Below are 15,327 nucleotides of genomic sequence, written 5' to 3' on the forward strand. Positions count from 1 at the left end.
TCAAATACCCAAATATAAGAGCCAGTACCATGAAACTTGAAGAAAATTTAGGGAATCATCTTCAAGATCTTGTGGTAGGCAATGGTTTTTTAGACTTTACATCCAAAGCACAAGGAACAACAACAAAAATAGATAAGTGCAACCTTCTCAAAATTAAAAACTTTTGAGCTTCAAAGGATTTTGTCAACAAAGTAAAAAGGCATCCTATTTAATGGGAGAAAATATTTGGAAACCACATAGCTGATAAGGGTTTTTTTTTTTTTTTTTTTTTTGCTTTTTTTTTTTGTAATGCAGTTTTATTGCTATATATTCACACAACGTATAATCCATCCAAAGTATATAATCAGTGGCTCACAGTATCATCACATAGTTGTACATTCATTAGCACAATTAAAAATAAAAAAGAAAACCCAAAATAGCTCATATCCCTTATCCCCCGTTATTAGTATTTCTTTTAACGATTTTATTCACATACCGTACAATCTATCCTAAGCGTACCATCAGTGGTTCTTGATATAATCACATAGTTATGCATTCACCACTACAGTTAATATGAGAACGTTCTCACTTATTCATTTCTTCTGAAGAAAAAATCCCATACCCCTTGTATCCCCCTATTATTGACATTTAGCTTTGGTAGAGTGACTTTGTTACCATTAATGCAAGAATATTACAATGTTACTGTTAACTATAGCCCTTAGGTTACATTAATTGTATTTTTTGCCGTATACCACCCTAGTATTAACACCTCGTTAATAGTGATGTACGTTTGTTCTAGTTTTCTATTAACCGCCATCATTGTCCGGTCTAGGTTTTGCTAAGCTATACAGTCCCAGTTTTTATACTTTAGCTTTCCTTCTGGTGACATACATGACTCTAGCCTTCCTCTTTCAACCATACTCGTACACAGCTTTGTAATTACACTTACAATATTATGCTACCATCACACAGTATTGTTCTGTACATTTTCTAACCTTTACAATCAACCTTATTGAACATTCTGTACTTCTTAACCATTGATTGCCCAATATCTGCTGTCTTTCTATCTCCTGATAACCTGTGCTCTCTAATTTAACTCTCAGAGTTTGCTCATTATAGTTAGTTCATATTAGTGAGAACATCTAGTATTTGTCCTTTTGCTTCTGGTTTATTTAGCTCAATGTAATGTCCTCAAGGTTCATCCATGTTGTTGCATGCATCATGACTTTATTCTGTATTACACCTGCATAATATTCCATTGTATGTACATACCACAATTTGCTTATCCACTTGTCAGTTGATGGACATTTGGGCTGTTTCCATATTGGCAATTTTGAATAATGTTGCTATAAACATTGGTATGCAAATATCTGTTCATGTCCCTGTTTTCAATTCTTCTGAGTAAATACCTAGTAATGGGATTGCTGTATCATATGGCAAGTCTATACTCAGCTTCCTGAGGAACTGCCAAACTGCATTCCAGAGCAGCTGCATCATCCTACATTCCCACCAACAGTGAATAAGTGTACTTATTTCTCTACATCCTCTCCAGCCTTTGTAGTTTTCTCTTTTTTTGATGATGGCCACACTAGTAGGAGTGAGATGGTATCTAATTGTGGTTTTGATTTGCATTTCTCTGATAGCTAGTGAAGATGAGCATCTTTTCGTATGCTTTTGAGCCATTTGTATTTCCTGTTTAGAAGAGTGTCTATCCATGTCTTTTGCCCATTTTTAAATTGGGTTGTCTTTTTGTTGTTGGGTTGTAGGATCTCTCTGTATTCTGGATATTAAACCCTTATCAGATATGTGGTTTCCAAATGTTGTCTCCCATTAAGTAGGCTGCCTTTTTACTTTCTTGGCAAAGTCTTTTGAGGCACAGAAGTATTCAATTTTGAGGCAGTCCCATCTATCTATTTCTTTTTTCATTGCTTTTGCTTTGGGTGTAAGGTCAGTGAGTGCTTTCGGTGGTAGAAATTGAGAATAGCTAGGATACGTGAGTCATGAAATTTTATTCACTATTGGAGTAGTCTGTGGTCTAAACATTTCAGGCCAACTGAAATAAAACTAGTAAAAGATGAAAATGTGTTGAAAAGATTTTTCTTTTTAAATGCTACAGGTTTTTAAGGTTTATTGTTGATACCATAATTTTGAACTCTTTACCCCCTTTACACAGTTAGCAGCAAGGGATGGGTATTGATTTGTCTGACCTTGGGAAAGAGAAGAGTGGGAAAGAAGTTATTTTTTTGGACTTTGAGTGCCATTCATATCATAGATATTATCAATAAAAGACCTTAATTGATATTACCCAAACCAAGGGATAGGCTTTCTACTTTGTTATATGTGGATAATAATGTTGTTCATGATTCATGGACAGTTCTAGAGCTCATTTCCTAGAATGATACCCGCATGTTGATTTGGAGATCCACTGCTGTGCCACCCAACTTAGGATTTTGAGCTTTGGCATTCTTATCAAATGACACACTAGTGATTTCTTCTCCCATGTCATGCTTAAAATGTAATTATTTGAGCTGTTTTATATAGTTGTTGCACTTAAATCATGATGTTTTTATACTTGGAGCTGCTCATTAGTGAGATAGGTAGCTAGTCATTCCTGGCACACTGTACCATTTCTTGCGTACTGATCCTTGATAACATTAGAATTCCAAGCAACTACAATAACACGATTATGTAGGTTTCTATCGGTTTAGATGCCTTCTCTCTTTTTTTTTTTTTTTAATCATCATTTTATTGAGATATATTCACATACCACACAGGCATACAAAACAAATTGTACTTTCGATTGTTTACAGTACCATTACATAGTTGTACATTCATCACCTAAATCAATCCCTGACACCTTCATTAGCACACACACAAAAATAACAAGAATAATAATTAGAGTGAAAAAGAGCAATTGAAGTAAAAAAGAACACTGGGTACCTTTGTCTGTTTGTTTCCTTCCCCTACTTTTCTACACATCCATCCATAAACTAGACAAAGTGGAGTGTGGTCCTTATGGCTTTCCCAATCCCATTGTCACCCCTCATAAGCTACATTTTTATACAACTGTCTTTGAGATTCATGGGTTCTGGGTTGTAGTTTGATAGTTTCAGGTATCCACCACCAGCTACCCCAATTCTTTAGAACCTAAAAAGGGTTGTCTAAAGTGTGCGTAAGAGTGCCCACCAGAGTGATCTCTCGGCTCGTTTTGGAATCTCTCTGCCACTGAAACTTATTTCATTTCCTTTCACATCCCCCTTTTGGTCAAGAAGATGTTCTCCGTCCCACGATGCCGGGTCTACATTCCTCCCCGGGAGTCATATTCCACGTTGCCAGGGAGATTCACTCCCCTGGGTGTCTGATCCCACGTAGGGGGGAGGGCAGTGATTTCACCTTTCAAGTTGGCTTAGCCAGAGAGAGAGGGCCACATCTGAGCAACAAAGAGGCATTCAAGAGGAGACTCTTAGGCACAAATATAGGGAGGCCTAGCCTCTCCTTTGCAGCAACTGTCTTCCCAAAGGTAAAACTTATGGTAGAGGGCTCTACCCATCAAACCACCAGTCCCCTATGTCTGTGGTCATGTTAGCAACCATGGAGGTGGGGTAGGCGAATACCCCTGCATTCTCCACAGGCTCCTCAAGGGGGCACTACATCTTTTTTTTTTTCCTTGTTTTTTTTTTTTTTTTTTTTTTTAACTTTCCCTTCTTTTTTAAATCAACTGTATGAAAAAAAAGTTAAAAAGAAAACAAACATACAATAAAAGAACATTTCAAAGAGACCATAACAAGGGAGTAAGAAAAAGACAACTAACCTAAGATAACTGCTTAACTTCCAACATGTTCCTACTTTACCCCAAGAAAGTTACATGATATAGCAACATTTCTGTGAACTTGTTCCTACTATATCCATCAGAAATTAACAGACCATAGTCATTTCTGGGCATCCCCAGAACGTTAAATAGCTTATCTGTTCTTCTTGGATTCTTGTTCCCCCTTCCTTAATTGCTCTCTATTGCTAGTTCCCCTACATTCTACATTATAAACCATTTGTTTTACATTTTTCAAAGTTCACATTAGTGGTAGCATATAATATTTCTCTTTTTGTGCCTGGCTTATTTCGCTCAGCATTATGTCTTCAAGGTTCATCCATGTTGTCATATGTTTCACGAGATCGTTCCTTCTTACTGCCGCGTAGTATTCCATCGTGTGTATATACCACATTTTATTTATCCACTCATCTGTTGAAGGACATTTGGGTTGTTTCCATCTCTTGGCAATTGTGAATAATGCTACTATGAACATTGGCGTGCAGATATCTGTTCGTGTCACTGCTTTCCGATCTTCCAGGTATATACCGAGAAGTGCAATCGCTGGATCGAATGGTAGCTCTATATCTAGTTTTCTAAGGAACTGCCAGACTGACTTCCAGAATGGCTGAACCATTATACAGTCCCACCAACAATGAATAAGACTTCCAATTTCTCCACATCCCCTCCAGCATTTGTAGTTTCCTGTTTGTTTAATGGCAGCCATTCTAACCGGTGTTAGATGGTATCTCATTGTGGTCTTAATTTGCATCTCTCTAATAGCTAGTGAAGCTGAACATTTTTTCGTCTGTTTCTTGGCCATTTGTATTTCCTCTTCAGAGAACTGTCTTTTCATATCTTTTGCCCATTTTATAATTGGGCTGTCTGTACTATTGTCATTGAGTTGTAGGATTTCTTTCTATATGCAAGATATCAGTCTTTTGTCAGATACATGGTTTCCAAAAATTTTTTCCCATTGAGTTGGCTGCCTCTTTACCTTTTTGAGAAATTCCTTTGAGGTGCAGAAACTTCTAAGCTTGAGGAGTTCCCATTTATCTATTTTCTCTTTTGTTGCTTGTGCTTTGGGTGTAAAGTCTAGGAAGTGGCCGCCTAATACAAGGTCTTGAAGATGTTTTCCTACATTATCTTCTAGGAGTTTTATGGTACTTTCTTTTATATTGAGATCTTTGGTCCATTTGGAGTTAATTTTTGTGTAGGGGGTGAGGTAGGGGTCCTCTTTCATTCTTTTGGATATGGATATCCAACTCTCCCAGCCCCATTTGTTGAAAAGACCATTATGGCTCAGTTCAGTGACTTTGGGGGCCTTATCAAAGATCAGTCGGCCATAGATCTGAGGGTCTATCTCTGAATTCTCAATTCGATTCCATTGATCTATATGTCTATCGTTGTGCCAGTACCATGCTGTTTTGGCAACTGTGGCTTTTTAATAAGCTTCAAAGTCAGGGAGTGTAAGTCCTCCCACTTCGTTTTTCTTTTTTAGAGTGTCTTTAGCAATTCGAGGAATCTTCCCTTTCCAAATAAATTTGATAACTAGCTTTTCCAAGTCTGCAAAGTAGGTTGTTGGAATTTTGATTGGGATTGCATTGAATCTGTAGATGAGTTTGGGTAGAATTGACATCTTAATGACATTTAGCCTTCCTATCCATGAACATGGAATATTTTTCCATCTTTTAAGGTCCCCTTCTATTTCTTTTAGTAGAGTTATGTAGTTTTCTTTGTATAGGTCTTTTACATCTTTGGTTAAGTTTATTCCTAGGTACTTGATTTTTTTAGTTGCTATTGAAAATGGTATCTTTTTCTTGAGTGTCTCTTCAGTTTGTTCATTTCTAGCATATAGAAACGTTACTGACTTATGTGCATTAATCTTGTATCCTGCTACGTTGCTAAATTTGTTTATTAGCTCTAGTAGGTGTATCGTTGATTTCTCAGGGTTTTCTAAATATAAGATCATATCATCTGCAAACAATGACAGTTTTACTTCTTCTTTTCCAATTTGGATGCCTTTTATTTCTTTGTCTTGCCGGATTGCCCTGGCTAGCACTTCCAGCACAATGTTGAATAACAGTGGTGACAGCGGGCATCCTTGTCTTGTTCCTGATCTTAGAGGGAAGGCTTTCAGTCTCTCACCATTGAGTACTATGCTGGCTGTGGGTTTTTCATATATGCTCTTTATCATGTTGAGGAAGTTTCCTTCAATTCCTACCTTTTGAAGTGTTTTTATCAAAAAGGGATGTTGGATTTCGTCAAATGCTTTTTCAGCATCTATTGAGATGATCAATTGATTTTTCCCTTTCGAGTTTTTAATGTGTTGTAATACATTGATTGTTTTTCTTATGTTGAACCATCCTTGCATGCCTGGAATGAACCCCACTTGGTCATGGTGTATGATTTTTTTAATGTGTCTTTGGGTTCGATTTGCAAGTATTTTGTTGAGGATTTTTGCATCTATATTCATTAGGGAGATTGGCCGGTAGTTTTCCTTTTTTGTAACATCTTTGCCTGGTTTTGGTATTAGATTGATGTTAGCTTCATAAAATGAGTTAGGTAGTGTTCCATTTTTTTCAATGTTTTGAGAGAGTTTGAGTAAGATTGGTGTCAGTTCTTTCTGGAAAGTTTGGTAGAATTCCCCTGTGAAGCCATCTGGCCCTGGGCATTTATTTGTGGGAAGATTTTTGATGACTGATTGGATCTCTTTGCTTGTGATGGGTTGGTTGAGGTCTTCTGTTTCTTCTCTGGTCAGTCTAGGTTGTTCATATGTTTCCAGGAAATTGTCCATTTCCTCTACATTATCCAGTTTGTTGCCATACAGTTGTTCATAGTATCCTCTTATAATTTTTTTTAATTTCTTCAGGATCTGCAGTTATGTCACCTGTTTCATTCATTATTTTGTTTATATGGGTCTTCTCTCTTTTTGATTTTGTCAGTCTAGCTAGGGGCTTGTCAATCTTGTTGATCTTCTCAAAGAACCAACTTTTGGTGGTATTTATCCTTTCTATTGTTTTTTTGTTCTCTATGTCATTTATTTCTGCTTTAATCCTTATTTCTTTTCTTCTACTTGGTTTAGGATTGGTTTGCTGTTCATTTTCTAGCTTCTTCAGTTGATCCATTAGTTCTTTGATTTTGGCTCTTTCTTCCTTTTTCATATATGCGTTTAGTGCTATAAATTTCCCCCTTAGCACTGCTTTTGCTGCATCCCATAGGTTTTGGTATGTTGTGTTCTCATTTTCATTCGTCTCTATATATTTAGCAATTTCTCTTGCTATTTCTTCTTTAACCCACTGATTGTTTAGGAGTGTGTTGTTTAACCTCCAGGTATTTGTGAGTTTTCTAAGTCTCTGATGGTTATTGACTTCTAATTGTATTCCATTGTGGTCAGAGAATGTGCTTTGAATAATTTCAATCTTTTTAAATTTATTGAGGCTTCTTTTATGTCCCAGCATATGATCTATTCTGGAGAAAGTTCCATGAGCACTAGAAAAGTATGTGTATCCTGGTGATTTGGGATGTAATGTCCTGTATATGTCTGTTAAATCTAATTCATTTATCAGATTGTTTAGGTTTTCAATTTCCTTATTGGTCTTCTGTCTGGTTGATCTATCTATAGGAGAGAGTGATGTGTTGAAGTCTCCCACAATTATTGTGGAAACATCAATTGCTTCCTTTAGTTTTGCCAGTGTTTCTCTCATGTATTTTGTGGCACCTTGATTGGGTGCATAGACATTTACGATCGTTATTTCTTCTTGCTGAATTGCCCCTTTTATTAGTACGTAGTGGCCTTCTTTGTCTCTCAAAACATCCCTGCATTTGAAGTCTATTTTATCTGAGATTAATATTGCTACACCTGCTTTCTTTTGGCTGTAGCTTGCATGAAATATTTTTTTCCATCCTTTCACTTTCAGTTTCTTTGTGTCCCTGTGTCTAAGATGAGTCTCTTGTATGCAACATATTGATGGTTCATTTTTTTTGATCCATTCTGCGAATCTATATCTTTTAATTGGGGAGTTTAATCCATTTACATTCAACGTTATAACCGTGAAAGCATTTCTTGAATCAGCCATCTTATCCTTTGGTTTATGTTCGCCATATTTTTCCCTCTCTCTATTAATATCCTTTATTGTACCCATACCGAATCTCTTTAGTACTGAACCTTTCTCCAAGTCTCTCTGTCCTGTCTTTGTTTCTCTGTCCGTAGGGCTCCCTTTAGTATCTCCAGTAGGGCAGGTCTCTTGTTAGCAAATTCTCTCAGCATTTCTTTGTCTGTGAAAAATTTAAGCTCTCCCTCAAATTTGAAGGAGAGCTTTGCTGGATAGAGTATTCTTGGCTGGAAATTTTTCTCACTCAGAATTTTAAATATATTTTGCCACTGCCTTCTTGCCTCCATGGTGGCTGCTGAGTAGTCACTACTTAGTCTTATGCTGTTTCCTTTGTATGTGGTGAATTGCTTTTCTCTTGCTGCTTTCAGAACTTGCTCCTTCTCTTCTGTGTTTGACAGTGTGATCAGTATATGTCTCGGAGTGGGTTTATTTGGATTTATTCTATTTGGAGTTCGCTGAGCATTTATGATTTGTGTATTTATGTTGTTTAGAAGATTTGGGAAGTTTTCCCCAACAATTTCTTTGAATACTCTTCCTAGACCTTTACCCTTTTCTTCCCCTTCTGGGACACCAATGAGTCTTATATTTGGACGTTTCATATTATCTATCATATCCCTGAGGTCCATTTCGATTTTTTCAATTTTTTTCCCCATTCTTTCTTTTATGCTTTCATTTTCCATTCTGTCATCTTCGAGGTCACTGATTCGTTGTTCAACTTCCTCTGGTCTTGTACTATGAGTGTCCAGAATCTTTTTAATTTGGTCAACAGTTTCTTTAATTTCTATAAGATCATCCATTTTTTTATTTAGTCTTGCAATGTCTTCTTTATGCTCTTCTAGAGTCTTCTTGATTTCCTTCATATCCCGTACTATGGTCTCATTGTTCATCTTTAGTTCTTTGAGTAGCTGCTCTAGGTGCTGTGTCTCTTCTGGTCTTTTGATTTGGGTGCTTGGGCTTGGGTTATCCATATCGTCTGATTTTTTCATATGCTTTATAATTTTCTGTTGTTTTTGGCCTCGTGGCATTTGCTGAACTTGATAGGGTTCTTTTAGGGTTTGTAGACCTATTGAAGTCCTTATCTCTAATTTATCAGATCTACAGCTTCGTGGAGTACACTTTCTCTAACTAACCAGCAGGTGGCGTCCACGAGCCACCTGTTCTCCACAAGCCAGTTCTCCCCTGCTTAGCCGTTTTGGTGAGTGGGGGAGTGAGTCTTGTGAGGCCCAATTGGTGTACCAAGCTTGCGTGTGTAGTTGGTGTTGCCTGCCCTGTATGTGGGGCGTGTTTCTGGGCAGTCGGGGAGGGGTGGTGGCCCTAACAATCAAATCTCCCTGATGATCCTAGAGTTTTAAAGCTGCTGCAATAGTCTAATCCTTCAGTTCAGTCCTGCCACAGTTTGTCTCTGCCACTGACCCACAAGTCTTTGGTATTGGCGTATGGCTCCTGAGACTTGCAAGTGGGCCCCTCTTCCAGGCTGTGCTCCCCGGGTCCTCTGTTGAGGGATGACTGTGCTATGTCACAGGTGAGTGCCGTCCCCCCAGGGCAGTTCTGGGCTGCTGGGCTGTGTAGGGAGGCTCCCAGTCTGCTCAAATGATGGCTGAATGGGGCTTTGTTAATTCACACTGCTCCACCTTCCCAGCTCTGGGACAATCAGCTGAGGTTGCAGGGAAGGCTAATGTCCATGCCCAGTTTTGTGGTGTGTGCCTGTTATTTGAAGCACTTCCGTCACACTGGGTTGTCTGGGCAGCTCTGGGCTATGGGGCTGGCGATGGGCAGGAGTGTTTCCTGTCCACCAGGATGGTGGCTGTGAGCAGACACCCCCCTTTTCTTGGGAAGTTGTGGTGTTTAGTGAATTTTCTCAGCCACTGGATTATTGCGTTTTGTCTCAGAGCTCTCCTAGTTCTGCTCTTGACTTGACCTGCCCAAATTGCAAGTCTTTGAAGCTTTCTGTATTGGGCTTCTTAGAGTAATTGTTTTAGAAAAAGAAAAAAGGATTAAAAAAAAAAAAAAAAAAGGGGGCCCTCCTCAGAGATCTAATGGGTTATTGAAATGCTAATAGACAAAGCAACCAGGGCCATTAAGGAAAGGTCCACAGGGCAGAGAGATCAGCTTTTCTTCGGGATTTGCATATGCACCTCAAGGCCTGAGCTCCGCCCTTCCCCTTTCTGTGTTCACCAGAACTCCAAAAATCCTCTGCTTTTATTTTGGAGTTTTTCGTGTTATTTTTTTTTTTCTATGCCTGTCTCCTCTCTGCTGGGCTGGCAGCTCTCAGATTCTCTGGTGTCTGGTCTCAGTCTATCTATGGTTGGAGTATGGATCTGTAGAATGAGTTTCCGAGAAGGGCTACCACTGCAGTTCTCCCTTCTCCTTCCCAGAGCTGGCAGCCCCTCCTCCCACGGGAGTGAGCCTGGCAGGGAGGGGCGCGGGTCCCCTGGCCGCAAAAACTTACAGATTTCGCTGATCTCAGCAGTTCGACATTTTCATGAGTGTTGTATGAAGTATGCCCAAAGACAGATTGCTCTGTGGTGTCCAGTCCACGCAGTTCCTGGCTTTTTACCTACTTTTCTGGAGGAGTAACTAAAACTTACAGCTCACCAGTCTGCCCTGATAAGGGTTTAATATCCAGAATATACAAAGAAATCCTACAACTCAACAGTAAAAACCCAATTAAAAAATGGGCAAAAGACTTGAATATTTTTCTGAAGATGAAATACAAATGGCTGAAAAACACATAAAAAGATGCTCAACATCATTAGCCATGAGGGAAATACAAATCAAAACCACAGTAAGATACCATTTCACACCTACCAGAATAGCCACTATTTAAAAAACAGAAAATTACAAGTATTGGAGAGGTTTTGGAGAAATAGAATCACTCATTCACTGTTGGTGGGAATGTAAAATGGTGCAGCTGCTGTGAAAGACAGTTTGGCAGTTCCCCAGGAAGCTAAGTATAGATTGTCATATGACTCCACAATCCACTACTAGTTAGATACTCAGAAGAACTGAACGCAGTGATGCGAGGAGACATTTGCACGCTGGTGTTCTTAGCAGCATTATTCACAATTGCCAAAAGATGGAAAAAACCCAAGTGTCCATCAATTGATGAATGGATAAACAAAATGCAGTGTATACATATGATGGAATATTATGCAGCTGTAAGAAGGAAGTCCTGATGTATGTGACAATATGAATGAAGCTTGAGGTCATTATGTTGAGTGAAATAAGCCAGATACAAAATAACAAATATAGTATGATCTCACTAATATGAACTAACTATAATAAGCAAACTGATTTAGAATCTAGACTGTAAGTTACCAGGAGACGTGTGGGGAGTTGATGCTTAATTTGTGCAGAATTTCTAATTAGTTTGATTGTAACTGTTTAGAAATGGATTATGGTGATGGTAGGCACATTGTGAGTGTAATTAATAGTGCTGAATTATGTGTGTGCATGTGGTTGACTATGTTACTAGAAGGAATGCTAGAGGATAAAACAGGAAACTGTATAAAACAGTTAAGCCCTGTTGTGGATGATGGACAGTTAATATTACAAATATAAGAATATTATTTCATGAAGTATAACAAATGTATGTCACTAATATAAGGTGTTAATAATAGAGTGGTATATGGAGAAAAATACACCTAATGCAAATTGTGGACTATAGTTAATAGTAATATTTTAATATTCTTTCATCAATTGTAACAAAGGTACCACACCAATGCAAAGTGTCAACAATAGGGAGGTATGTGAGAATGTTGTATTTTTTAAACATTTTTCGTTGTGAAATATAACATGTATGCATGTATGCAGAAAAATGATAAATTTTAAAGTACAGCTTGACAAAGAGTTATAGCGCAAATTTTAAAGTATAGTATGGGTTACAGTTCCACAATTTCAGTTATTTCCATCTGACTTATAATACATTAGAAATTAAAAAGAAATATCTGTATAATGATTCAGTAGTCATAATGTTTTGTTGAATCCTAACTTCTCTGTTATAACTCCTCCCTCTCATTTGATCATTCTCTCAATCTTCAGGGATATTTGAGCATTGACCATTCTAACTTCCTCATATTTGAAAAGGGGTGTCGACATGAGGTAGGGAATGCAACAGGTTGATGTTCTGGGAGAGACTGGTAGCTCTAAGATTCAGGACTTATCTGGCATAGGGACAATCTAGGGGTTTTAATTTTCTGAAAAATAAACTTAATAAGTAAAACTTTTATAGAGTCTTAGATAGAGCCCTGGGTTTTCTTCAGGGTTTTCACCAATACTGTTGTTTGGGGCTTGGCATACTGTGACGATTTGCAATATCTGGCTGAAGCTTGCATAAGAGAAACCTCCAGAATGACCTCTGAACTCTATTTGAAATCACTTAGCCACTGACACTTTATTTTTTTTTAACTTCTCTTCCCCCTTTTGGTCAAGAAAGCATTCTCAATCCCACTATTCCAGGGCCAGGTTCACCCCTGGGAATCATGTCCTACCTTGCCAGGGAGACTTACACCCCTAGGAGTCATGTCCCACATTGGGGGAGGTTGGTGAGTTTATTTGCAAAGTTTGGCTTAGAAAGAGAGTCCACATCTGAGCAATGTAAGAGGTTCTCTAGGGGTGACTCTTAGGCATAATTATAACTAGGCTTAGCTTTGCACTACAGAAATAATTTTCATAAGGCAAGCCTGAAGATGGAGGACTTGGCTTATTAAACTGGGAGTTCCTAATGCTTGAGAGAATATCTGGAATTACTCAGCGGGGGAAGTTAATATTTCCACATTTTTTTCCCAGTCCCTCAAGGGACTTTGCAAATACTTTCTTGTTTTCTGCTAAAATTACTCTGGAATGTGTCAGTGTATTGCATTAACCCGTACAGAATAACATCATCTCATTCCCTATTCTAGATTCTATGTAATCAGGTTGTTTAAATAAAATGACCAATCAAATGCCCAGCTTCTACCCTCTTTCTATCTCCTGATAACCTGTGTTCTAAATTTTAAGTCTCTGAGTTTACTTATTATGGTTAGTTCATATTAATAGACCATGCAGTATTTTTCCTTTTGTTTCTGGCTTGTTTCACTCAACATAATGTCCTCAAGGTTCAAACATGTTGTTGCATGCACCATAACTTTATTCTGTCTTACAGCCATGCAATCTTCCATCATATATGCATACTGTGATATATTTATCCACTCATCAGCTGATGAATATTTGGGCTATTTCCATATATTGGCAATCATGAATAATACCACCATAAACATCAGTGGGAAAATTTCTATTCATATCTCTCCTTTCAGTTCTTCTGAAATGAAGATTACTGGATACAGAGAATATCATCCTTTATCCTGTATTCTGATTTACCTTAGTCCCAACCAGATCAGCTTCATTCATATCTCTAGTTGAATTATGATCTCTTTTTCATCTTCTTTAACAGTTTCTGTATGGAGTAATGCTGACTTTCAGAGTGCAGAACTCTAACACAGTCTTAGGTGTCACATGGGTACCCATAGATCCAGGGAACTACCAAGTTATACACAAAGAGCACAGCGTCTCAGAATTTAGAAATAACACTTAAAACTTAGGAATAAATGTGACTGCTGTATGATTTTACAATCTAGGCCCTAATTTCCTTATATGAATTTCATAAATGAAGCTATACAATATTTGTCTTTTTGTTTCTGGCTTATTTTGCTCGATATAGTATCCTCAAGGTTCATTCACCTTGTTGCATGCCTCACGACTTCATTCCTTTCTGTAGTTGCATAATATCCCATCGTATATATACATCACAGCTCACCCTTCTGCTCTTCAGTCGATGGACCCTTCATCCACCTCCATCCATTGGCTATCATGAATAATGCCACCATGAACATCAGTGTGCAAACATCTATTCATATGCCTGCTTTCAGTTCTACTATATTCTTAGTAGAGAATACTGTATTTTTTATATGACTTTTCTGTAAACCTACAACTTCTCTAATTAAAAAACAAACAATTAAATTAACATTATGCTAAGTGAAAGAAACCAGTCACAAAGTGCTATATATGTTATGATTCCATTTGGATAAAATGTAAATATAAATAAATCTATAGAGACAGAATTAGATTGGTGGTTATATAGGACTGGGGAAGGGTGGAGGGATTGAGAGGTGACTGCTAAGGGGTATGGTGTTTTTCCTTTTGGAATAATGAAAATGTTCTAAAATTGATTATGGTGATGAATGCACTATTTGGTGATTATACATTGGTTGTATATTTTGGATGGGTTGTATAGTATGTGAATATATCTTAATGAAACTGCTTTTTAAAAAAACTCACAGCTAGGAGGTGGCAGAGCTGGGACTCAAACTCATCTCTCATCTAATTCCATGATTTAGGTATATATCAGCTCTCATTCAACTAGCAATTCTGTGAGCTACTAGAAAATCCATAGTGAATCACTGTCATTTGAGTACTTAACTTGTCACAATTTTTTTGTTCCAGGCCCATTCTATCTGTGTGTGTCTGTGTTTACTGAAGTCAGCCCCAAAACCGCAGAGACGAGTGCATTACTAGCCAAAGCATATGCCATGTCTGGAGAGGCCCAACACAGGGGAAGGTAGAAGAGGTGGCCTTACAGTTGTCATGATTTCCCAGTCGAGGAGGGAAGCCTATTGGCAAATGGTGTATCTATAAACATGGAAGATTCTAATTAGCTACTACTCGTGTCAGTAATGCAGAGATTAGGCTGAACATGATTTCATGCAAAATCAATTACACATGAATTTAGACCTGATAATGTCCTCCCAAATTAGTTAAAACATCAAAACCACTAAAATGCGTTGATTTCTTTTTCCTTTGTTCCTTTAGAATCTCAGCAAAATTCACCTCCATAAAGAGTAAAGATCACTGGCACTATGAATATTACCTGTGATATCTGTTGATGAGGAAATCCAGTGATAAAAGAGAAAAACATTTGCTTCTCCTCACCTCCTCTCCCACTCTCAACCTCCTTGACTCTTCCTCTGGTTCACAAGGGAGAATGTTTGTAACAGTTAAATGTATATTCAAAAGTGAGGTATGGGAGTCTAGAGGAAAGTCAAGTGATTCATTCATCGTTCAACAGTAGAACTTTATCTGGCAAGGTCATCCTTTGAAAGTGGGTGGCTTTGGGAGAGAGACAAATGGGCCAGTGAGGGAGAGAGGTCAGTGCTCTGTGCTCAGCTGGTCTGATCAGATTAACGGACACTGATGGATTCAAGGGCCAGCCAGAAGGAATTTGGGCTTTGTGGAAAGTGTAATTTAAGCATTTTTTAATGTTTATTTTCTCTGCTTATAAATGTCTATTTTCTCTGCTTATAACATTTTGATGTATATTATTTTCTAGTCATATATGAAACTGTATGTATGTGTGGGTATAGTTTAGGTAAAGTTTTGTATCCTACTTTTTTC

General features: G+C 37.9%; 1 protein-coding gene across 1 annotated transcript in view; it reads left to right on the plus strand.

Annotated features, from left to right (window-relative positions):
- Positions 1-14,498, plus strand: part of TTC23L (tetratricopeptide repeat domain 23 like) — a 57,235-nt gene extending 42,737 nt beyond the window's left edge. Inside the window, exon 7 of the mRNA XM_037799248.1 lies at positions 14,380-14,498. Within this exon, the coding sequence (XP_037655176.1) occupies positions 14,380-14,498 (119 nt within the window). The remainder of the gene's footprint in view (positions 1-14,379) is intronic.
- The last annotated feature ends 829 nt before the right edge of the window (positions 14,499-15,327 follow it).

This window comes from Choloepus didactylus, chromosome 11 (genome assembly GCF_015220235.1).
Source record: "Choloepus didactylus isolate mChoDid1 chromosome 11, mChoDid1.pri, whole genome shotgun sequence".
NCBI lineage: Eukaryota > Metazoa > Chordata > Mammalia > Pilosa > Megalonychidae > Choloepus > Choloepus didactylus.